The sequence below is a fragment of the Tachysurus vachellii genome, chromosome 12, assembly GCF_030014155.1.
Source record: "Tachysurus vachellii isolate PV-2020 chromosome 12, HZAU_Pvac_v1, whole genome shotgun sequence".
NCBI classification, from domain to species: domain Eukaryota; kingdom Metazoa; phylum Chordata; class Actinopteri; order Siluriformes; family Bagridae; genus Tachysurus; species Tachysurus vachellii.
The window spans coordinates 3,239,704-3,265,283 of record NC_083471.1 but is presented as its reverse complement, the minus strand read 5'-3'; the positions used below and the strand labels follow the sequence as shown (position 1 = coordinate 3,265,283).

At 39.3% G+C, this 25,580-nt stretch overlaps 1 protein-coding gene across 2 annotated transcripts in view; it reads right to left on the bottom strand.

Annotated features, from left to right (window-relative positions):
• kcnk2b (potassium channel, subfamily K, member 2b) overlaps positions 1-23,834 on the bottom strand; it is a 33,980-nt gene extending 10,146 nt beyond the window's left edge. The window contains exons 1-4 of one of the 2 annotated variants that reach the window (XM_060884266.1): positions 23,720-23,834; positions 11,383-11,693; positions 6,349-6,466; positions 2,165-2,325 (exon numbers count right to left, since the gene is read on the bottom strand). In XM_060884266.1, the coding sequence (XP_060740249.1) occupies positions 2,165-2,325; positions 6,349-6,466; positions 11,383-11,693; positions 23,720-23,741 (612 nt within the window). In that variant the 5' untranslated portion in view covers positions 23,742-23,834. Of the gene's footprint in view, positions 1-2,164; positions 2,326-6,348; positions 6,467-11,382; positions 11,694-14,785; positions 15,107-23,719 lie in introns of those variants that run through there. The other variant, XM_060884267.1, reaches the window with a different exon arrangement.
• Between the last annotated feature and the right edge of the window lie 1,746 nt (positions 23,835-25,580).

Sequence of the window (25,580 nt, the reverse complement as noted above, 5' to 3'; positions counted from 1 at the left end):
TCAATCTGGACTCATAATAACCCTGAAAAAACCTTAAAACTTAAAACAACAACTATATAAAACTTCAACAACTCACATAGCCTTCAGTTCCCATGTGTTACAAGAAGACAGTGCGGTGGTGCTAAAATATATTGAGTAACACTGGCCTTTTTCCACTTTCATCTTTTTCATCTTTTTCCAAGTGTCTTTCTATAACAAGCTTTTTATCTGCTAGCATATTTCTTTTGCGCATTAATACTGCAGGGTGTTTTCTCCTTTTTCTGAGCCTCGGGTACCTTTGTGTGAAGTTAGTTAATAAGTTGGAGCTTGGTGAAGGTTATCAGACAAATTATTACTCCAGGGAGTGAGTCTGAAAGTCCAGGATGTAAATATAACATACTTTCATCTTGGCCTTATATCATCAGACCATGAGGAGAAGCCAGACTTTCTGGATTAATACAACAATGTTGACCACGTTTTTCATTCATTCATTCATCTTCTACCGCTTATCCGAACTACCTCGGGTCACGGGGAGCCTGTGCCTATCTCAGGCGTCATCGGGCATCAAGGCAGGATACACCCTGGACGGAGTGCCAACCCATCACAGGGCACACACACACACTCTCATTCACTCACACAATCACACACTACGGACAATTTTCCAGAGATGCCAATCAACCTACCATGCATGTCTTTGGACCGGGGGAGGAAACCGGAGTACCTGGAGGAAACCCCCGAGGCACGGGGAGAACATGCAAACTCCACACACACAAGGTGGAGGCGGGAATCGAACCCCCGACCCTGGAGGTGTGAGGTGAACGTGCTAACCACTAAGCCACTGTGCCCCCTGTTATTTTTCAGTTGTAGACAAAACACATGTCTAATGGTGACTGGAAAATGATACCGAGTAACCTGAAAGTGCCTGTTACTAGAGACTCTTTCCATAAACCTCAGAGCATTTGTGTTTTGTTTCGATTTGATTCGAGTCTTAACCCTGCCCTTGTTTTGTCATTGGTGCATTTCCTGATTGCGTTCTCTGTTTAACTCTTGATTAACGTATTTATTTTGTGTGTTTTGTTATCGTCTACTTGCAAACTCTTATTCGTTGTAAGACTGTACGTCTTTCCTGTTTGTATCTCTTCTGTTTTTTCTGTATTTTATTGCTGCTTGCCTTTAACGATAATTACTGCAGTCACATTAACCTCATTTCAGTCCTGCCTACAGCCACACACTGCATAGCCGTTACTATAGCAACGATAACGCACTTTAAATGAAAGTTCAGTTTTTCAGCTCAGCTCACAGAGAGCATGTGTCGAGGCAAAAGTCCCAGATCGGGTCGTGATGCGCATGAGAAGAGCTGTGATAAAGCAAACACGATGGTACTTGATGGTCCTGTGAGGATGCTCAGTGTGAGTGCAGCATGAATTATGTCTAAAAGTCAGAGCTTCTTCAAGAGTGTTGATCATTTCAGAGAAAACATATTGAGAGAGAAACTGTGTGTCTGCAAGATGGAGATATGTTCTTTGTGTTTTATAGCCTTATAAAATAATCATAAGAACCCAAAGCAATAGTGGTTAACACGTTCGCCTCACACCTCCAGGGTTGGGGGTTCGATTCCCGCCTCCACCTTGTGTGTGTGGAGTTTGCATGTTCTCCCTGTGCCTCGGGGGTTTCCTCCGGGTACTCCGGTTTCCTCCCCCAGTCCAAAGACATGCATGGTAGGTTGATTGGCATCTCTGGAAAAATTGTCCGTAGTGTGTGATTGCGTGAGTGAATGAGTGTGTGTGTGTGTGTGCCCTGCGATGGGTTGGCACTCCGTCCAGGGTGTATCCTGCCTTGATGCCCAATGACGCCTGAGATAGGCACAGGCTCCCCGTGACCCGAGGTAGTTCGGATAAGCGGTAGAAAATGAATGAATGAATGAATGAATGAATGAATGAACCCAAAGCAAGCTTTGCATTTATATATTTATAAACCTTGTTCAGATCCTTTAACACAAATGGAATATTATTAGTTTTTACTATATGCTTTATAAATCTAAAAGACAAAGCACATCATAGGGTTAAATTTATCTTAAAAACAGTCACAGTCAATATAAACCATCCATTTCTCTCTCTCTCTCTCTCTCTCTCTCTCTCTCTCTCTCTCTCTCTTTCTCACTCACTCACTCACTAAATTCACTCACCACAATCATCTTCTCGACTTTAGCGATGCCCTTTCCGAATATGGTCCCCAGTTGGTCGCCAACTCCAGCCAGCAGGAAGCCGAACAGAGGGATTCCCAGCAGCGCGTACACGATGCAGAATATCCGGCCTCCTTCTGTACGAGGGGAAATGTTCCCGAATCCTGCAGGAAAAAAGAGGAGGCTGAAAAAAAGAGGCTGATAGAGGAGGCTGAGGGCAAAATCCAAACAGTAGTAAACGTACAGTATGTATGCAGCATGTACTGTAGTAATGTTTCGAAGGCTTGTAATAAACATATTATTATATAATATGCTTGTAATAAACATATTATTATATAATATGCTTGTAATAAACATATTATTATATAATACGATAAAAAATAATGAGATCTGAAATCTTGTCATGGCTTTCGCAAGACTCGCAAGAACTGTATTTTGACAAATTTATTGTTCAAAGTAATATACGATTATATAGATTCTCCGAGGTGATGGATGCAGTTGCAGACTTTGATTTACAAGGTGTAAAAAGGAGACGGGTTGAGACGGGAGACGTGACAGTATAATGATCGTGAGGCTGATGGGTAATTTAGTCAAGTGGCAATTTAAGGGAGGAAAAAAAAACTAAGCACTAAATGATCCTAATTCATGCTTTCCTTAGATAAATATTGCCATATCTTTTTACCTTAAGTCTAAATACTCTATAAATATGGACTCATTTCCGTCCCCCGACCCTTTTTTCCTTATTATTACCTTTCTCAAAGAGCTATAAGAACTTAACTAGAGCTTGTGATGAAATTCGCTTTTTCATCTCTGCAATTATTTGTGATCGACTGTCAGGAAAAAAAAAAAAAAAAGTAGTGCTGTAGAAATTCACACACTACCTACATTCACACTACCTTACCTGTCTTTTTCAAAAAGCTCAACAGTAATCGTGAGTTCTGTATATTTATAGAGGATGAACGGTGGCGTATAAAGACAGCGAGGCTAATAATACAGGAACACTGAAAGAAGAAATATGAGAAAATCGCTAATGGAGCAGAAATAAAAGGCGACTCAAGTAAAATGTGAGATGGAACGAGCAGTCGAAAGATGTGCATTGGTTTGTTGTCAGGAATGAAAGCTCAGGAGAGCCAGGAAGACTCTTTAATTTTCAGAGTGGGGAGCGAGGAAGAAGAGCAGAATGAAGGGACACTATTAGAGAAGTCCATGTGCAGCATCGCTAGAAGCCTGTTCACTCGTACCACAGTCTGTCTCTGTGAGATAAAGCTTTAATTATGGTTTTATACAGGATTTGTTCACTAGTTAAATTGAGTCTATATACAGTGAGGAAAATAAGTATTTGAACACCCTGCTATTTTACAAGTTCTCCCACTTGGAAATCATGGAGGGGTCTGAAATTGTCATCGTAGGTGCATGTCCACTGTGAGAGACATAATCTAAAAAAAAAAAAATCCAGAAATCACAATGTATGATTTTTTAACTATTTATTTGTATGATACAGCTGCAAATAAGTATTTGAACACCTGTCTATCAGCTAGAATTCTGACCCTCAAAGACCTGTTAGTCTGCCTTTAAAATGTCCACCTCCACTCCATTTATTATCCTAAATTAGATGCACCTGTTTGAGGTCGTTAGCTGCATAAAGACACCTGTCCACCCCATACAATCAGTAGGAATCAAACTACTAACATGGCCAAGACCAAAGAGCTGTCCAAAGACACTAGAGACAAAATTGTACACCTCCAGAAGGCTGGAAAGGGCAACGGGGAAATTGCCAAGCAGCTTGGTGAAAGAAGGTCCACTGTTGGAGCAATCATTATAAAATGGAAGAAGCTAAACATGACTGTCAATCTCCCTCGGACTAGGGCTCCATGCAAGATCTCACCTCGTGGGGTCTCAATGATCCTAAGAAAGGTGAGAAATCAGCCCAGAACTACATGGGAGGATCTGGTCAATGACCTGAAAAGAACTGGGACCACCGTTTCCAAGGTTACTGTTGGTAATACATTAAGACGTCATGGTTTGAAATCATGCATGGCACGGAAGGTTCCCCTGCTTAAACCAGCACATGTCCAGGCCCGTCTTAGGTTTGCCAATGACCATTTGGATGATCCAGAGGAGTCATGGGAGAAAGTCATGTGGTCAGATGAGACCAAAATAGAACTTTTTGCTCATAATTCTACTAAACGTGTTTGGAGGAAGAAGAATGATGAGTACCATCCCAAGAACACCATCCCTACTGTGAAGCATGGGGGTGGTAGCATCATGCTTTGGGGTGTTTTTCTGCACATGGGACAGGGTGACTGCACTGTATTAAGGAGAGGATGACCGGGGCCATGTATTGCGAGATTTTGGGGAACAACCTCCTTCCCTCAGTTAGAGCATTGAAGATGGGTCGAGGCTGGGTCTTCCAACATGACAATGACCCGAAGCACACAGCCAGGATAACCAAGGAGTGGCTCTGTAAGAAGCATATCAAGGTTCTGGCGTGGCCTAGCCAGTCTCCAGACCTAAACCCAATAGAGAATCTTTGGAGGGAGCTAAAACTCCGTGTTTCTCAGTGACAGGCCAGAAATCTGACTGATCTAGAGAAGATCTGTGAGGAGGAGTGGGCCAAAATCCCTCCTGCAGTGTGTGCAAACCTGGTGAAAAACTACAGGAAACATTTGACCTCTGTAATTGAAAACAAAGGCTACTGTACCAAATATTAACATTGATTTTCTCAGGTGTTCAAATACTTATTTGCAGCTGTTTCATACAAATAAATAGTTAAAAAATCATACATTGTGATTTCTGGATTTTTTTTTTTTAGATTATGTCTCTTACAGTGGACATGCACCTATGATGACAATTTCAGACCCCTCCATGATTTCTAAGTGGGAGAACTTGTAAAATAGCAGGGTGTTCAAATACTTATTTTCCTCACTGTATATATATATATATTATTCACAAATGTTACATCTTCCTATCTTGAGATCCAGTAATGTCTCTCTATTTTGCAGATTTCCCTGACCTCAAGCCGGTCAGTGTGCAATTAGTGATTCCTTTTCACCTTCTCCTCGCATGCAAGCATCCACTTCCCTCTCGACCACTTAACTCGAGCAGTCACGCATCTCCGTACCAACCTGCTGATTGCAATTACTGCCATTTCTCAATCTCTCTCTCTTTCTTTCTATCTCTGTCTCTCTCTCTTTCTTTCTTTCTTTCTTTCTCTCTCTTTCTTTCTCTCTCTCTCTCTCTCTCTCTCTCTCTCTCTCTCTCTCTCTCTCAATCTCTTTCTCTCTCTCTCTCTCTCTCTCTCTCTCTCAATCTCTCTCTCTCTCTCTCTCTCTCTCTCTCTCTCTCTCTCTCTCTCTCTCTCTCTCTCTCTCTCAATCTCTTTCTTTCTCTCTCTCTCTCTCTCTCTCTCTCTCTCTCTCTCTCTCTCTCTCTCTCTCTCTCTCTCTCAATCTCTTTCTCTCTCTCTCTCTCTCTCTCTCTCTCTCTCTCTCTCTCTCTCTCTCTCTCTCTCTCTCTCTCTCTCTCTCTCTCTCTCACTCTCTCTCTCTCTGAAAACCCTTCTGAAGCAAAATTAACAAGAACTCACAAGTCTGCCTTGTCTAACTGAACCGAATGAGAGACGAGATGATGGAACATTGTGGGATAAAACTTGATCTGCAGCTCGCAGTACAGCTGTCTTTGGCACATGCAAATGCTTCTCTTGCTCTCTCGCTCACGCACTCGTGTTTAGATACGTCGTGCTGTCTGTCAGTTCTCTCCAGGGGTTATTTGAGTTCGTAAATGAATGCATGCGTTCCTCTGTGATGACACAGATATCATGAGCTGTTTTAGGTCCTTGGCCCTGGATTCTGATTGGTCAGAATGGATTGATTAATTTGCTATATATTTTTTTTGCTAGTTTTTATGGCATTTTATCCTCCAATCTCACAACTCTGATTTTATTATCACAGTTTTTATTACACGTTCCTGATGAAAGTAAAACACTTCCTGTTAAGAGATAAAAAAGTTGCATCAGTATTTTCTTCTACATGCAAGAAACCAGGCTTTCTCCTGAGTGATGCATGAGTTAATTATTAATGCTTTTAATAGATCGTCTACTCAGATTGGCCACGCCTATAATACAAATATTCGAAGCCAGACTTGCCGATGTTCAGTACTAATAGTAAATAAATATGTCTGTGTAATACCTATAGTGGTGATAACAGTCCCGGCGAAAAAGAAGGAGCTGCTCAGATCCCATAAACTTGTCACGTTGGACGAATTTCCAGAAGGGTTCACGCCGGCTCGAATGGCTGACATCACTTGCTGCAAACAGAGAACAGGACAAGATGAGATATATACATTATATTGAGATACATACATTATGTACAATATAGGAATGAGCTGAAAATTTCCTCTCTCCACAAAGCTAGTGAATCAGCCAGGTAATGGGACTCCATGGTCCTAAGGGGTATTTTCTTAATATACACATGGCTTTACAAATGTAGTGCCTGTCTTACACTAGTGGACATTCAGTGCATCAGGGGCACAATTAGTGCATCCCTTCAAATGACTGCAAGTCTTCTTGGATTATCCTGTGATGTGGTGTGAAAAAGCTGGTTGTGGTGGTTTAAAATAGAAGCTCTGGGTTGATACGCGTTGTCGTGAGCTGATGTGTATTTTTTCCATGAAGAAAATCCTACAAAGGCCCTAGAGAGGCTGCGAACATAACCTGAAAGTGTGTGGGGTTTTATTCTGTATAAATGTCGCGTAAATGTGCAAAATCTCTCGTTATATCCAAAGGTCTGAGATTTATTTATTTTTTTACTGTAGTGTGACCCGTGTATAGAAAGTGAGCATCATATGTGAAAAAATAAATAAATAAACGCTAGCTGCTACCCAGATATTAGGTTGGAGTTATTGAGTCTTGATTGATTTTAACAGCTGGTTTTTTTTGTCTTGCTGTATGACGGCTTGTAAAATCCATATAACTGAGGTGTGGATCATATCACCTGTCTGTCAAGGCAGCACATTATCAAGAAATTACTTGCACAGACAATTATATCTCAACACCCCCCCTTTTTACAACAACTGTTCATTCGTAACCCAGTGTGTTTTTTGTCTCCATGTACTTTATTTATATCATTTACTTTTATATCATTTACTATCATTACTCTCTCTCTCTCTCTCTCTCTCTCTCTCTCTCTCTCTCTCTCTCTCTCTCTCTCGTACTTTCTCGCTGTTGTACCTTCATAAACATTAGATGGACAGGCATCACACACACACACACACACACACACACACACACACACACACACACACACACAAATAAGCACATGCAATCACACCTTATTCAAAATCACGACAGGTGTATCAAGCAGGTGCGTTTTACTACCAGCTATCAGGAAGCTGTAGAGACTTAAATAAGGCTGCTGATTTGGGGAAATACAGAACAGGCAGGAGTGCTCAGAGAGACGTGTGACGTGCAAGGGGCTGATGGGAAATGTAATGTATAAATAACCATGACGATGGAAAAAAGCCCTGGGAATTTTTGGATAATTTGTCCGACAAATTACAACTTGAGAACAGACGAAATGTAACCCAAAAGTCAGCAGCAGCGCACACACGCACACACACACACACACACACACACACACACACACACACACAAACACACACACACACACACAAACACACACACACACACACGCACAAACACACGCACACACACACCATCTTCTTATCCATAAATATAGATGTTAATACTCTCTCTCTCTTCTTCCAGTAAGCTGTTGTTCCATGATACATCATGTGTCAATATAATTTTCTGTCATTATGCGATTTAATAAGTTACATTTAATTAAGCTAAGTAACTTCCCTACATTATGAGAATCCTACGCAGAGCGTTTCTGTTTTTCTCAGCGGTATCAGTGCACACTGTGAGTTATTACCCTCCTTTTTCCAATCACCTTTATTATATTTATTGTAAGTGTGGAAACGAGCAATTAAAGATATTCCAGGACACATTAAACTACTACTGCTTTATAATAATATAAGAGACAATCTGAATGATGATGATGATGATGATGATATCACACTTTGTTATGTTGTGTAGCTTATTTCCTGACTACAGCATGATTTATACGTGTTTCCAGGGTTACGTATTGTCGGAATTCATTATACAGTAGAGCTATAATTAAGACTTTTTTATACAAGCCTCACAAACAGGAAATTGTAACTTTTGTGTGTAAATTGTGTGTAAATTTAATGATTTCTTGGTTCTTATTATTGTATTATGAGCAAGAAAACAAAAAAGATAGGCATGATCCATTAAAAAGAACAGAAACAAAGAAAAACGATTGGCAAGACTTCACAACGACACTGGAGACCAATCGCAAGATATGTCACTAAGCAGAACAACAATAAGGACTTGATGGAATTCATTTTAGTTTCCTTCCTGCTGCGTTTTAAATGACTATTTCATTTTTCTTTCTGAGGCTCAGCATGCTAAGTAAGTATTTAATTCATTCATTCATCGTGTTGGATGTGATTCTGATTAAATTTGCTGGCTTTTTTTTCCTTCCTTTCTCACATTTCCCCTCGTTCCTTGTTTCATAACCCAGTGTGACAACCGTCAGTGAGATATGAAGCTGATCTGTGCTAAATATTAATAAATTAACATGCTGATTCTCTCTGTCTTTCTTTCACTCTCCCCAAGGCCACTAGAGCACTAGATTAGCTATGCTGGAGACTATGAAGATTAGGAATCTCTCTCTTTTCTCTTCTCCCTGGTACTGGAGGAAGGTGACTGTTCTTGTGCTGCTGGGCTTTTACTTTCTCCACATCACTGCCATGTTTAATTACTCCCACGGAGCAAAAACTGCACAGCCATTTATCTTAAAAGAGCAGTAGCAAGGAAAAGACAGGAAAGATGAGATAAAGATAGGCATGATTCCCATGATATTTGATATTTTATATCACACCTTTTTTTTTCCTTACGTCAGCTTTTCCGCCAGCTGCCTATGCAAAAAACTTGCTATTTATAGCATCTTGACTATAGACAATACTGCAGATGCCACGCTTAACCAATATTGTTAGGTCAATTTGAACTTAACGAAATGAAACTCCCAGGAAGACAGATGGAGTACATATTAAAATGTATATGGAGTATGTGTGGCTATGTGAGTGCTGGACTTATGTCTATAAAATCATTAAAAAATCATCAGAGGGTTCCGGTGATGTGAAGCCGGGTCCTGATGTGTACGCGAGTGGATCAAATGCTGGCTTAGTGAACAACGTCTGATCCCAAGGGTTCACCTGAATTTGCAAAGAATGAGCATTTCCACAAATTGATGTAAAAAAAAATAAAACCATCCATTTTATCTACTACAGAAGGTAGCCATGGCAATGCAAACTGTTATGGTTAAAGATGAGCATACAATGTACAGATGAGATGATTGTTGGTGACATCCAGTGGGAGGCGGTTTGAAGGACAAAAAAAAAAATCTTTGTTGATAATCACAGAGAACAACAGCTTAACCTGACAGGAATATTAATGCAGAAAACCACCCTTTACAACCATGGCAAGAAAAAAGCATCTCTGAATCCACATGGTACAGAAAACAGCATCTTATTCCACCTGTTTGAACCAAGAACAGAAATCTGAGGCTGCAGTAGAGCCGGAAAGACCGGGCGACTTTTCCGTAATCCTGTGAGATTGCATGTGTAATTGCATGAATGAGCAGGGGCTTGTAGTGAAGTAGAGAGGGAGTGTAGATCATTATCAGAGCCTGTTTGCAGACATAATTTAATCAGAGAACGTACAGTTACAGGACTGCACTCAGCAGGAGTGTTTAAACTGAAGTATTAAATGAAATTTAACCTTGTCTGTACACACAGCTGTTATTTATTTATTTATTTTTATTTACGTTTGAAAAGGTCGGCTTTCTAGAACCGACTCATTGCAAGGGCTGAGCAGACTTAGGATTTTAGCATAACATACTATTGTCCATATTTTAGATGAATATTATTTCATCGTATCATATGTCAGGGATTTGTTTACATGCCTCCAAGTGCTTCTTCCAAGAAAATCCTGAATAATCTCAGTCTAAGGTTAATCCTGCAAAAAGATGAGCCTTTTGTGACACCTGTCTATCCTCGCTTGTTTTTACTCCACAGGAAGTTAAACGAGGACATTTTGACCTGTAACGTAGCAAACAGGTTGTCGAGGAACAACATATGACAGTCGTTAAAGTGAGTCATTGCTCACTCTTGTCCCCTGCTAACTGTGCCCTTTTTAGTCCCCTTTGTGTCACAGTGTGGTGCTTAAAAAGCCTGGCTGGAGAGGAAGTCAAAATAAAGCGCTCACAGAATGAGGGATGAAGGATTTGATGCTTCCTCTTTTCATCTTTATCTCTTTTTAATGCTGAATGAAAGTAATCACAAATGGGTTTGGATGCTTCTTTGTTTCCAGAAGAGAGATGACCGTGAAATATCTTGGAGAAACTCAGATATTTTTGTGAGTTTATCAGCACTGTCTTACTTATGTAATCGGACAGCACAGAGACACCATGGTTTATTTCAGATACTGGTGACCGAATAGAGGACAACTGAGTGTCCTGGGGCAGCGAATCAGCAGATACAAGTAATCCAGAGCTTGAGAAATTAGTCAAAATTAATCTCTAATTATAAATGGACCGGCCAGCCATGATAGATAAACGGGCAGGGCTGGGACTTGTCCATCAGATAGAGGAAGACAGCTAGAGACAAAGAAATGAGTAAGAATGTAGCGTGGACCATTTGTAGGCTAGCTGATGCGGCTTTATCTCCAGGGCCAAGATGGATGTTGTGAACACTGGTAACAATGCAGAAATACACTTTTTAACCTTAAGAGAGAATACAAAGAATAATCTAAAGTAGTTAAGGGTCAAGCAGGTGCAGGATGCCAACAGAAGAAGACAGACAGGTCTGGTTTCCTTCAGTAATGTGAACTAGTTCAAATGATCCTGTCTGGATGCTGTCCGTGGTGCTGAAATCAACCAAACACTTTTGCTTTCTCTAGCACTTTCAGTCAATTTTTCAGTTCATGAGATAAAAATATAAAAACGCATGATGACACAACATGCAGGCTTCATCTCAGTGTGTGTTTGGGAGTGTCTGGCTGTGAATATTTATTTCCCGGGAAGCTCATAAGCACATTAATGGTAATGATTTTGATCGTGTAAGTAAGTTTCTTTCCTCACCTTCACTAAATCCTCCAGCTCTGTGGAGTTGACGCAGGGGTGATCGATGAGAAACTGAAGCTTCTGGCTGAGGATGGTGAGTTTCTGCAAGTTCTCCTGCGGCTGCTCCAGGGCCTTGAACACCGTGGCACCCATGATAAGGTAAAGGACGACTAGCAGGAAGACGGTTAGTACAGTTTTCCAGCGCATGACACTGACGCGTGGCTCAAACTCATCCTGAGTGTTCAACACCACCGGCTTAGCAGAGAAAGACAGGCGGGGCTTGGAGTTGTGAGCAGCAGCTTTGGGGTCCAGAAGATCAGGAGCGGCCACTGAGTTTGAAAGAAAGAGGTAAATGAATGAACGAATGATTGGATGGATTCGTATTTATGCTTTTCAGTAATCCGATGTAAATCTATTTTCAGAAACAGCTTAGACTAATCTGTGATTATTAGTAACCATGCTGATGTTAATTAAGGAATAAAGCACTATGGGAGATGCTGCCGTCAGGAAATATTATTGAATGAGGTGTCACGTTTTTATCCATTTATAGTTATCTATACAATATAGTTCCTTACGTCAGTTACGTCAATGCTTTCTCAATGTTACTGAGAAACCACAACATATAAACTCTAATGTAAAACTGGAGACTCCTTCCACACCGATTTGGATGAAACCCATTGAACTGCTACAGTGTGTTCATTAACCCTGTGAGGAACTCTGTTTAATAACCGGTTGGGAAAGGTTTATAGCACTAAATATTCTAAGAAAAGAAAAGAAAAAAGGAAGCTGCTGAACCGACATGACAGTTTACAGCACAGAGCAGGTCATTTAGGTCAAGCCCTATAGAGATACCCTTCTGACATAGCGTGCTGAGCTGAGGTGCTGTTCAATGAGGTAGAAATTTAAACTCTGCAGTGCTGTGCTCTCCTGAGACTGCTCAGGGATAAAGCCAAGAGTATTTCAGAGAAGATTTATTTTTACAGGCTCATGAGAAAATGTTTAATGTGCAAAAACTGCCAAGTGAATGTAATTACAATAATGTCGTTATTTTTTATACTGCAGTAAATGCACTCTGTTGCTTTTTGAAAGTCTGTATTGCTTATTTCAGCTTATATCTGAGATTTTTGAGCTTGCGTTGTTTCTGATTTAGGTTCCAAACAAAACAATGCAGACTACAAACTGTGCTTAGCCAAAATATGTCCCTACAATGCAAGCAACCTGATAAAACGCCTTCAACTTCACCTACAACTGCATTACAAACAGCACATGACAGCAACTAATGATACAGGCTATGTAAGTAAAATGTAGTAAATGTCAAATGTCTACTTGTGGTAAATCGGACGTTTTTTTTAAATGATCGAGAAAAGATGAGCACAAGTTCGCTAAGCAAACAGACATCAACGGAAAACAAAACTTAATGAGCTAGCTAATTTAAGAAATTCATTTATAAAAGATTACTCATTTAAGAAGCTAATTTGCAAAATTCAACTAGCTAGCTAATTTTTAATGAACGCTTCAAACACTGTATCTAGTTGTCTTTTAGCTACAGTAGCAAAATTACAAACCTAGCTTAATGTTGCCTCACTCTGTATCCAACCCTTTACTAAACCTTTCAACATATTTATGTTAAATGTTAAACGATCTTTAAAAACAATCAATAAATAAACAGTAACTCTGACTCCCACTGGATGCATCGATCTTTAAAACACTCCCTAGCGACCTTTAGTTAACTGAAGCACAATGCTTAAGGTGCATTTTATATAAAGGGACTATGCTAATCATTTTCTGATATGTTCTAAAATGTTCTAAAAAAAAAAACAATAATGATGAAAAGTAAAATCACTTTGACTGAGACATTTTGACTGAGACATCTGTCCCTCTTTTATTGCTAAAATTCTACACTAGTGTACAGTTTCACAGTAAAATAAAAACAAATGCTGCCACAGTATTTATTCCCTCTGCATTCAGACGTGAGGAACGTTTTAAAATATTAGCACACAAAGTTCATAGTTCGGCCGATTTAATTAAACCAAAGAAGAGTTTGTGTGTTTCTGTCATGTCACTATTTAGAAACCCTACATAGGCTTGAGTCCCTAATCTGGGATAAGTATCTGTCTATACTGTTTACTTCAATTGCACATTTCACATTTGCACATTTGTACATACAAATTGCCTATATTTGTATATGTATATTTTAACTGCACATTTCACACCTGTAAATGTGTACATACAATTTTGTCTATACTGTATATGTCATTCTGTTACACTGTGGAGCTTCTGTCACTAAAACAAATTCCTCGCATGTGAAAACAATAAAACAATGTCTGACAATAAAGCTGATTCTGATTCTGATTCTGATTCTTGATTGTTTGGAAGAAGTAAAACATACTAAACCTTTTTGTTTTGCCTTTTTTGTATCTTTCCTTGCTTCTAAATATGGTTTAGTTCAAATTGGAAAATGCTCCATTACAGTTTCCTTTTCGACTAAAACGTGGGGAACTGATCAGGAACACTTAATGGATCTCTCTCTCTCTCTCTCTCTCTCTCTCTCTCTCTCTATCTCTCTCTCTGTCTCTCTCTCTCTCTCTTTCTCTGTCTCTCTCTCTGTCTCTCTCTCTTTCTCTCTCTCTCTCTCCCCTTCTCTCTCTCACTCTTTCTCTCTGTCTCTCTCTCTATCTCTCTCTCTCTCTATCTCTCTCTCTGTCTCTCTCTCTCTCTCACTTTCTCTCTCGGTCTCTCTCTCCTTCTCTCTCTCTCTCTCTCTCTCTCTCTCTCTCTCTCTCTCTCTTTCTCTGTCTCTCTCTCTGTCTCTCTCTCTTTCTCTCTCTCTCTCCCCTTCTCTCTCTAACTCTTTCTCTCTGTCTCTCTCTCCTTCTCTCTCTCTCTTTCTCTCTAACTGTCTCTCTCCTTCTCTCTCTCTCTCCTTCTCTCTCTCTCTCTCTTTCTCTGTCTCTCTCTCTGTCTCTCTCTCTTTCTCTCTCTCTCTCTCCCCTTCTCTCTCTCTCTTTCTCTCTGTCTCTCTCTCTATCTCTCTCTCTCTCTCTATCTCTCTCTCTGTCTCTCTCTCTCTCACTTTCTCTCTCGGTCTCTCTCTCTCTCTCTCTCTCTCTCTCTCTTTCTCTGTCTCTCTGTCTCTCTCTGTCTCTCTCTCTCTTTCTCTCTCTCTCTCTCCCCTTCTCTCTCTCACTCTCTCTCTCTGTCTCTCTCTCTCTCTCTCTCTCTCTCTCTCTCTCTCTCTCTCTCTCTCTCTCTCTCTCTCTCCTCCTCCTCCTCTATCTGTCACAGTAAGTACATGTTAATTGAAACATAACCTCACACACTTCACCCCTAACATGGACTGAGGTGTGAAGTATTTGTTACAAAAATGGTTCCCTTAAAAAAAAATGTATAAACACACAAATAAACTCCACCCGCTACTCACTTCTTTAATTCCCAATCCCAGACGTTTGCTTTTCTTCATCGGCAGACTTTTCGGTGTGTTATTAGCGACGCTTACGTTAATATTTCCGTTCAGCTCGCGGCTGTAACCGTCTCCTGAATCCCGTCTCTCTCTGCGCCCCGGTTTATGTTGTCGATGAAATGTTATTACCCGGAACACCGTGTCCAAGAGAAAACACATCCCCCTCCTTATGTATTTATGTGTTTGTTTAAAGATGAGCTCCAGGTCGTTTTCCGCGCATCTCGTTTACCCGAGGAGAAAAACCGGCGGTTGTTGTTGCTGTGGCGCGCGTGCGTTTATCTGAAGTAGCGAACGAACTGATTCTGAACAGACGCGCGAGGCCAGGGGAGAAGATGCGCGCAAGCGCGCGCGAGCGTACGCCCTCCCGCCCGCACGCACGCACGCACGCCCGTCCGCACGCACGCACGCACACACGTTTCCTTCTTAGTCTTCCTAGTCTTAGCAAAGTACAGTGTGATAATTAGAGAGAGAGAGAGAGAGAGAGAGAGAGAGAGAGAGAGAGAGAATAACAGATTTTGATAGAAATCACAGAAATCTATGGAAAAGTTAATTAGCAGCTATAAACTATTTCCTTTCTTTTTTCCCTCTTTCTTGAAGCAAGAGAAAATCATACAGTTCTTCATAAGTCTGGAGGACCTGAGTGATGATACAGCGCTGACACTAGAGGCTCCTTCCATGTTAAATGTTGTCAAATATAAATGTCAACAATCAGAAAGTTGAAATATGATGGTGATGATGATGATGGTGATGATGATGATGATGATGGTGATGATGATGGTGATGAAGTTATGTAGACTACACATCATACATGTTTCTGTGTTTGTTGTTGTTGTCAATACAGAATTGATCACATGAAAACGAGTGCATCGCAGCCACAAAATCAACGCTACTGTTATCAAAAATCAACACATTTGACTGAGGAAGAATTCAGTAGCACTGTGGTGTAAACAAACTTGTGGTGTATGGTGGCATGTAGTCAGCAGTTTGTGTGTTGACGTAAACTGACTGGAAGGTAAATCCAAAGTAACGTCTCACAGTAAAATTCAAAGTAATCCAATGTAACTGTCCAAAACCACACACACACACACACACACACACACACACACACACATACACACACACAAAAGGTCTTTTACTGTCATAGGCAGCAGCTGCTGCACATTCTCTCTTTCAACCTCGTCACACACAAACCACCATTACACACACACACACACACACACACACACACACAGTTCTGGGCTCCTTCTGTCTCACACTTGCTTCACAGCAAGCGATGTGAGAAACAGAACATTTTATTCAGCCACAGAGCAAACAATCTCGACACAAAATCGACGATACATTACTTCAACTTAAACTTATAAAAGTAAAAGTTTTCACCCACTCACTTTTCATTCTTTTCATCTTGTCTAAAAATGTTCTAGCATCAGTATTTGTGTTTCTTTCTCCGTTTTTCTTATTCTTTGTTTCCTCGGTTTATGATTTCCTTCTATTTCGAAACATGGTCATGCTGAGAATTCTATACATAAATGTGAAATGTGAAAACATGCCTGGCAATAAAGCTCTTTCTGATTCTGATTCTGATTCTGATTCTGATTCTATATGTAATGCAGGGTATATACATATACCATACAGTATTATGCACATGCACACACACACACACACACACACACACACACACGCACACACACACACACACACACACACACACACACACACACACACACATTGGTTCAGCACCACTGACAGCACTAAACCACTACAATCATTTATGTCCTAATGGTGTTTATGTCCTAATGATGTTCATGTCCTAACGATGTTTATGTCCTAACAATGTTTATGTCCTAACAATGTTTATGTCCTAACTTGCTTCTGACTGGTCAGAATTGACAGACTGATTAATTTTCTTTAATAAATGAACAGCAGCTCTGACCATTTTTTTTTAATTAACGTGCTTTTTACTACTATCATGGACATGTATGATAGATGCAACCATATTATATATATATATATATATATATATATATATATATATATATATATATATATATATATATATATATATATATATATATATATTTTTTTTTTTTTTTTTTTTTTTTTTCTTTATACAAATTATATATAATTGTTTATATAGTTAAGTTTTCTGTAAGAAGATATAGCATGTAGGGTAGCATTGTTTAGCTGATGCTAAAATAAATAAATGTCAAAAAATAAAGTATAAACTATAAGAGTGGGGTGAATGGAGATAGAAAAGTAACAGCCGTAGGTAGATAAGAACCAACCTATTTGCTAGCCAAAAAATGTTCAATGTTGACTGTATGCATTTAATAATTATGCTTTATTATGAAATAAATGTCATTTTGACATCAGTTAATAGTTTTATTTTCAAATCAATGTGTCATTCTGACATCAATCTGTCATCATGACATAAAAGTCTCATCATGAAATAAATTGTTCATTCGAAAATAAATTTGTCATCTTAAAGGTTACAATCGTTGCTCAGTGTATAGAGAAATTATGCACTATATGTACTTATAACAGAAAGGAAAGTCAGCATGGAATTGCTTATTGGTCCTGAGGTAATAAACTCTCTGTTTGTACATGATGTCAGCAGAGAGAAACCGAGGACATCTGTTCATGAGTGTTCATACCACTGAGGGTATCATTCCAGCCTGAGCCACTCAATCCTAGCTGACTACACAGTCATTTAAATAACAATCCAATGCACTCTGCACAGAAGAGTTAATCAGCATTAGGTAGGAGTGCTGAAGATCAAAGCAAGGACATTCACCTTTGACCTTGACCGCATAATTCTGAATTGCATTTAAATAATTGTATCGATGCCGATGTAGGAGCAGGAGAACCATGAACACATGATTTACACTGTTAAATACAGAAAAGGATTCTATCTTCTTCAATAATTGAATGACTAATCATTAGGTGCAAAGATCTGGATAAGTAAGTAACAAAGTCTAACTTTATTCATTGTCTTTTTTCCCAAAGTGTCTGAGAGCAGTGTTTTCTAAGCTTTATTCAGCCATGGCTACTTTTAAGAAAAAAATAGATCAGTTGGCCCCCTCAGTTTATTTCATAAACATTATTTACATTTTTGAAATAATGATTTTTGGAACAATAAATCTTTCTGTTCTTGAAACTTTCACTAAAATAACACAGTAGGTGTGAGTTGACTTGGCGCTTGGACCCCTAAATACACTTACTTATATAATGTAGGTTGTGATTGAAGGTCATTCTGAAATGTGTGTCATTCTGAAATATGTATGTCATTCTGAAATAAGTGGGTCATTATGAAATATGTCATTAGGAAATATGTGCAAAATTTTGACATGTGTGTCATTCTGAAATATGTGTGTCATTCTGAAATATGTATGTCATTCTGAAATGTGTGTGTCATTTTGAAATATGTGTGTCATTCTGAAATGTGTGTGTCATTCTGAAATAAGTGGGTCATTATGAAATATGTCATTAGGAAATATGTGCAAAATTTTGACATGTGTGTCATTCTGGAATATGTATGTCATTCTGAAATGTGTGTGTCATTTTGAAATATGTGTGTCATTCTGAAATGTGTGTGTCATTCTGAAATGTGTGTCATTCTGAAATAGGTGGGTCATTATGAAATATGTGCATCATTCTGATATATGTGTGTCATTCTGAAATATGTGCATCATTCTGAAATATGTGTGTCATTCTGAAATATGTCATTAGGAAATATGTGCAAAATTCTGACATATGTGTGTCATTCTGAAATGTGTGTGTCATTCTGAAATAGGTGGGTCATTCTGAAATGTGTGTGTCATTCTGAAATATGTGTGTCATTCTGAAATGTGTGTCATTCTGAAATGTGTGTGTCATTCTGAAATGTGTGTGTCATTCTGAAATGTGTGTGTCATTCTGAAATATGTGTGTCATTCTGAAATAGGTGGGTCATTCTGAAATATGTGTGTCATTCTGAAATATGTGTGTCATTCTGAAATGTGTGTGTCATTTTGAAATATGGGTGTCATTCTGAAATGTGTGTGTCATTCTGAAATTTGTGTGTCATTCTGAAATAGGTGGGTCATTATGAAGTAAATGTGTCATTGTGAAATAAATGTGTCATCATATAATAAAAGTCTCATTGTGAAATAAATGTGTTATTATGAAATGATATTTATGGCTAATGGAAAAATGCTACTATTTGATGCTATTGCTTGAGGTATTAGAGGTTGCTTGGTGTTTTATTTGGATAGCAAATGATATAAATGTAATCAAAATGCTTGAGAATGTGTCCTAATGACATAATCGTTTCATCAGATACAGACCAACATTGTCCTTTATGAAAACTCTGTATTTTTATATGTTTATAGATACAAATATAACAGGATTTGCATCTATAAGCAATTTCCAAAACAAGTTCCATTTCATAATTCTCTTATCTAATATCTCTCGCACTGCTGAGGATAATAATGTATTATTATGGTCTGTTACCAGTCAAAAGTGTTTCATTTCTATTCATAGGCCACTCTCTGATTGCCTGGGCATTGCTAACAAACATAAACATGAGGTTTCTAATATTAGAATAGATTAAGAATGATCTAATTGAGCTAATTGCAATGGGGAATTAATGGAAATAATCAACAGATGTGTGCAGATGTCTTTATGGCATTACAGCTCAGGGTAATGAGGAGAATTCTGCCCAAGTCATGAGGCGGCAAAATCACGGTTATGTAACGAGGGGTTATTGATTACTGGAGTGGCTTCTTATGCCAGAGGTTCAGCCTTCTAGTAAAGAAGCCGTTTTTGATAAGCTTATTTTGAGGAGCTTTATTTATTTACTTGTTTATTTATTAATTTATTTATTTTCTACTATTATTATATACATTTTTTATCAACAATTGATTGATTTAGTTGTTTCTTTGGTTGTGCTTGTTTCAAAACAGACAGACAGACAGACAGACAGATAGAGAGATAATTATTATTTATTTACTATTTACTTATTAGTTCATTATTTATTTGTTTGTTCATTAGACAGTTAGCAAGATATCAAGGTAAACTTTCTTTTCTACAGCTGATATTTATTTGTTTATCTGTGTGTTTGTTTTATTTTTTATTGTTTTACTTATATTTTAATCTACCATTTTATTATTTTTGTATACATTTCTTTATTTATTGTCATTTATTTTATTGACTTTTCTATTTTATTTTAAAATTTAAATTTGCAAATATTTTTAAAAAGTTGAGGAAATTGAACAGAAAAAGATCAAAACTCATGTCTCAATAATGACCCAAATATCAATAGCCGGCATTACTCTCTCTCTCTCTCTCTCTCTCTCTCTCTCTCATTCTCTCTCTCTCTCTCTCTCTCTCTCTCTCTCTCTCTCTCTCTCTCTCTCTCTCTCTCTCTCTCTGCTTTTTCTGCCCATCTAATAAGATCATAGTAACAAAAGAGGGCAGTTTTGTATTAGTGCTACGTTTGCTGTCGTGCAATAGGGAAGCACTAGCGAGAGATTGGTAACTAGCCATGGCTAAACTAGAAGAATCTGGAAATAAATATACATTCCGTGAGTTTAGGGGTTTCATCCTGATCTGAAAACAGAAGAGAACATGAAGAAAAGAATAAGAAATAAACAAACACAGAAGGCAATGAAAAACAAATTACATGGAAATATACAGTATTTAAACATTATGTGTGTGTGGGGCGGGGGGGAGGGGGGGGATTGAGAAATGTTTTCAGTAAGGTTTCCATGTGTACTGAAAATATTTATTTTTTAAAGTATCAAGAGCGATCTAAGAGGTTCATCTAATGTTTATTAGACATGTGGGTCCTCAGATATCCGGCTGATGATGTAAGATAGAGCTAAGAAGCCTGATGATGCAGGGTAGTGTGGAGTGAAGTCAAATCCTTGATCATAAGGATTTCTGTGCACTCTGGGTCTGGGTCTGGTTAACAGAACTCAATCTAAAATGTGGCTCGTTTCTGAGCAGATGATGTAATAAGCATCGTTATGCTTCACAGCGTGATACCGTCTGAACTCAGCCACCTTTCAAAGAGGAATCATTTTCATTCCAAACAGCAAACCAGACGCATCGAAGACGTTCTGTTCACAAGAAAACAAATCAACTGCAGTATGAAAAGAGGACTGCTGCGTCATCTGTCCATTTGGAACAAGCATCTCTCACTGTGTGCGTGTGTGTGTTTCCTGCATTATCTGTGTGCACAGGGAATCAGTGATTTCTCTGTACAATCATGTAATTATGCAATTTTTCATGCCCGAGAGTGGCGTTCTCATTAAACCCGATACGATCACGGAAGGACGGTCGATTCCTTCTAAACTACAAGCAATAATGATGGCTGTTAACACGTCTGAGGACAGAAGGTCACAGCAGTTGATGAAGACATTGAAGGCATCGCTACAAAAAAACTTACGTTTGATGAGAAAATACAAATCTTTAGTGGAGTCAGAGGTTTCAGTCATCAGATATCACCAATGCAACCTGGAGCTTCTTAATAAAAAAAAAATAAATAATAAAAATAATGCAGAGTTAGGCCACGCCCACTTCTGGTTTGAATACAAGATCCAAACCAGAAGTGGGCGTGGCCTAACTCTGAAGCCCAATAGTCTCAAATCGGTGATCTTTGGGGGAAAAAATCTCCTTTCTAATAAATAAATAAATAAATAAATAAATAAATAAATAAATAAATAAATGTACATATTCTATTCATATATGTATCTGCATCTGATAAGAGAATTAATTATTTGCATATTTACATAATATTAATTTGTGCATGTCTTTACCTGAGGTAAAAATCCAAAAACTAAACCCTCAACTGTATTTCTATACATTTTATGTATTTACATTTATTCAGTGTTTGAATTTTATACCCATCTATTTACAAATCTAGCACTGGTTTAGTGAAGCTAAAAATAACAATAAAAAAATAATTAAACAGCCCCAAATTATGACAATATAATTATTACAGTACGACAAATACGACATCACAGATGTATAACAAAATAAAAATATACAAAAAGCGATGTGACTAAACACAAAGTTTGGACTAAAGAGCCAGGCTTCAGTTAATACGCCACTGTGGAACTGAGGAACAGACACGCACCTCACAGCCCTGGTCCTGATTATCCCCCAGCTGCCGCAGGACGAGCCTGATAGGAGCCGGAACAACCAAACACACACCAGAACACCACACAGACCTATAACGCAATCCGACGAGGCAAACATCCTGATGAGCTGGAAAAGATTCTTGGAAATTCTTTCTGACCAAAGAGAGATGAAGGTTGTGTGCTTTTCAGAGCATGAGACTCTGTGTTTGTGTGTGTGTGTGTGTGTGTGTGTGTGTGTGTGTACATTGTGTTCTACAATAGAATAATGTCTGATCCAGGGTGTATTCCTGCCTGGCGCCCAGCGTTCCCTGGAAAGTTTCCAGATCTGTGACCAGGATTAAGACGAATGTATTTTAGTCAAGCTTTTATAACCTGCCAAAATATTTCTTTGGTTTTGACTTAAAATAATGTCCATTTGTTCCTTAAACTATTAGGTACAGTAGCTTTCACTTCTATATACATACACACACAAACACACAAACAACAGACCAACACACACAAACACACACACACACACACATACACACACAGACACACACACAACAGACCAACACACACACCAACACACACAAACACACACACACATACACACACAGACACACACACAACAGACCAACACACACCAACACACACACACACAAACACACACACCAACACACACACAGACAAACAGACCAACACAAACACACATACACACCAACACACACACACACACAAACAGACCAACACACATACACACACAGACACACACAACAGACCAACACACACACCAACACACACACAGACACACACACAGACAAACAGACCAACACAAACACACATACACACCAACACACACACACACAAACAGACCAACACACACGCGAACACACACACATACAGTACACACCAACAAAAGCATACACACACACACACACACACACACACACACACACCAACACACACAGACACACACACAGACAAACAGACCAACACAAACACACATACACACCTACACACACAAACACATACACACACACACAAACAGACCAATACACACGCTAACACACACACACACAGCAACACAAGCATACACTCACACAGACATACACACAACAGACCAACACACACACACCAACACACACATACACACCAACACACACACAGACACACACACAACAGACCAACACACACACACCAACACACACAAACACACACACAAACACACATACAGACCAACACACACACAAACACACATACAGACCAACACACATACACACACAACAACACACACATACACACACAAACACACACACAAACACACATACACACCAACACACACACAGACACACACATACCAACAGACCAACACACACAACAACACACACACGTACACACACAAACACACACACACCATTGCCAAAGGTTCACAGGAAGATTCACTTCCTGTCTGTCTCTCCACCTGTCTGTCTGTCTGTCTGTCTCTCTTTCACTCTACTGTTCTTTCACTCTGTCTATCTCTGTCACTCTGGTGTTCTCTCTGACTCTCTATCACCCTTTCCCTCTTTCTGTCTCCATGTCACACATTTTATCATTTTATCATTCTCTCTTTCTTCCCATTTTTCTCTTTGCTTCTTTTCACCTCCCGGTCTACTTGTGCCACGGTCTTTCTGTATCCGGTCCCCATTTCCTCATTCCTGTCTTTCTTCTCTGTCTTCCTCTGAATTAGTCATTTTCTTTTTTATCCATCTTCCCAAGTCATTTATTTCCCTCTAGCTTAATATTTTTTGATTACCTCTGCCACTCATGTTGTCCATCTTTCAGTGTCTGTCCCTCAGGGCTTGTTACATTAGACCTGATTCCAGTTTCCCATCATGCTCAGTTAACAGACATCTCCAGCCAGACAGAAGTCTTCGTCACTGGCGTCTCACCCTGTGGACACGAACGTCTTCTACTGCAGCTGTCAACATATTTCGGAAACTCTTTCCTGCATTTTCCACACGCTGTTTGCTCGACCGGAAAGTGTGTTTTGATTATAACTTAATTTAAAAAGCCCACATTCTGTCTTCAGCCTTTACTGATTGTTGGAGAGAATACAGTGTGTATGGACAAAAGTTTTGGCACCCACACACAAAATACTTAGACTGATAAGAATTAATACCTAAGTCTAAATCTAACGCTTAATTATTTTTAATACCATCAACCTAAAACTCTGTTCAGGGTGTTTTTTATATTTTATTTTAAATATGCACATACAAAAAACAAGGAAAAGTGATAGTTTAAGTGTTTCAGGAAGATGAAGCTCTTCACCCGTCGTTTGAAGATGTTTCAGTGGCTCAGTTGTTCGGATATATAGAGGATGTCCATTGCACCAACTCGGTGCCATAACAGAAAAGAGACTTGCTGTATACCTCCATCTTACCCTGAGAGATGGTGGGACCAGTCGAGCAGTGCTGGTAGCTCTGAGGGAGAGAGGTGCAGTGTGAGGAGTAACAAGAACTTTGTGGTAAGAGAAAGCTGGTTTATTTTTGGCTTCCTAGGCAAGCATCAGTGGAAGCATCAAGCATCCGTGCAGCTACTGGAAGCCAGTGTAGGGAACGCAGCAGTGGTGTGGAGATCTTAAGCAGGTTGAAACAAGTCGTGCAGCTGCATTTGAGTGTCATCAGCATAGCATTGGTAAGAGAAGCCATAAGAGGAAAAAACTTCACCAAGAGAGTGAGTATACAGGGAGAAAATGAGAGGACCAAGTACTGAGCCCTGTGTGAAAGAGTAGGAGAATCCTGGCAAGGAAATGTAGGTGCATTCTTCTTGTTGTAAAAAGAAGCCTAATTCACTCTCACTCACTCATTTTCTACCGCTTATCCGAACTACCTCGGGTCACGGGGAGCCTGTGCCTATCTCAGGCGTCATCGGGCATCAAGGCAGGATACACCCTGGACGGAGTGCCAACCCATCACAGGGCACACACACACACTCTCATTCACTCACGCAATCACACACTACGGACAATTTTCCAGAGATGCCAATCAACCTACCATGCATGTCTTTGGACCGGGGGAGGAAACCGGAGTACCCGGAGGAAACCCCCGAGGCACAGGGAGAACATGCAAACTCCACACACACAAGGCAGAGGCGGGAATCGAACCCCCAACCCTGGAGGTGTGAGGTGAACGTGCTAAACACTAAGCCACCGTGCGCCCCAAAGGAAACACATTTATTATATATATATTATGTGGTGTTGAAAACGTTCTTGCATTTTTGCAGCAGAATGGCCTTGAGTTATCACATGTTGTGCATTCAGAGATGCTTTTCTACTCAACACCGTTGTAAAGAGTGATTATCTGCATTATTAGAGGGAGAGAGAGAGAGAGAGAGAGAGAGAGAGATATCTGAATATAATTGTTACTGTTATATTGTACAGCAAATTTTCATTTTATTTCCTTATTAATACATTTTTATCTTATTATAAACAGCACAAAGAAACACAAAGCACACATCCACTAACTGTGTGTACAAAATTAAGAGCTTCATAAACTCGTAGCTTCATATTCACATCTAGGTGATTCTGTGCAATTTTAATTGCCAGGGATTTTATTTGGAAAAGGGAAAAAATAACCTAAACTCTGAGAGTATAATATTTTATGCTGCTGCACTCG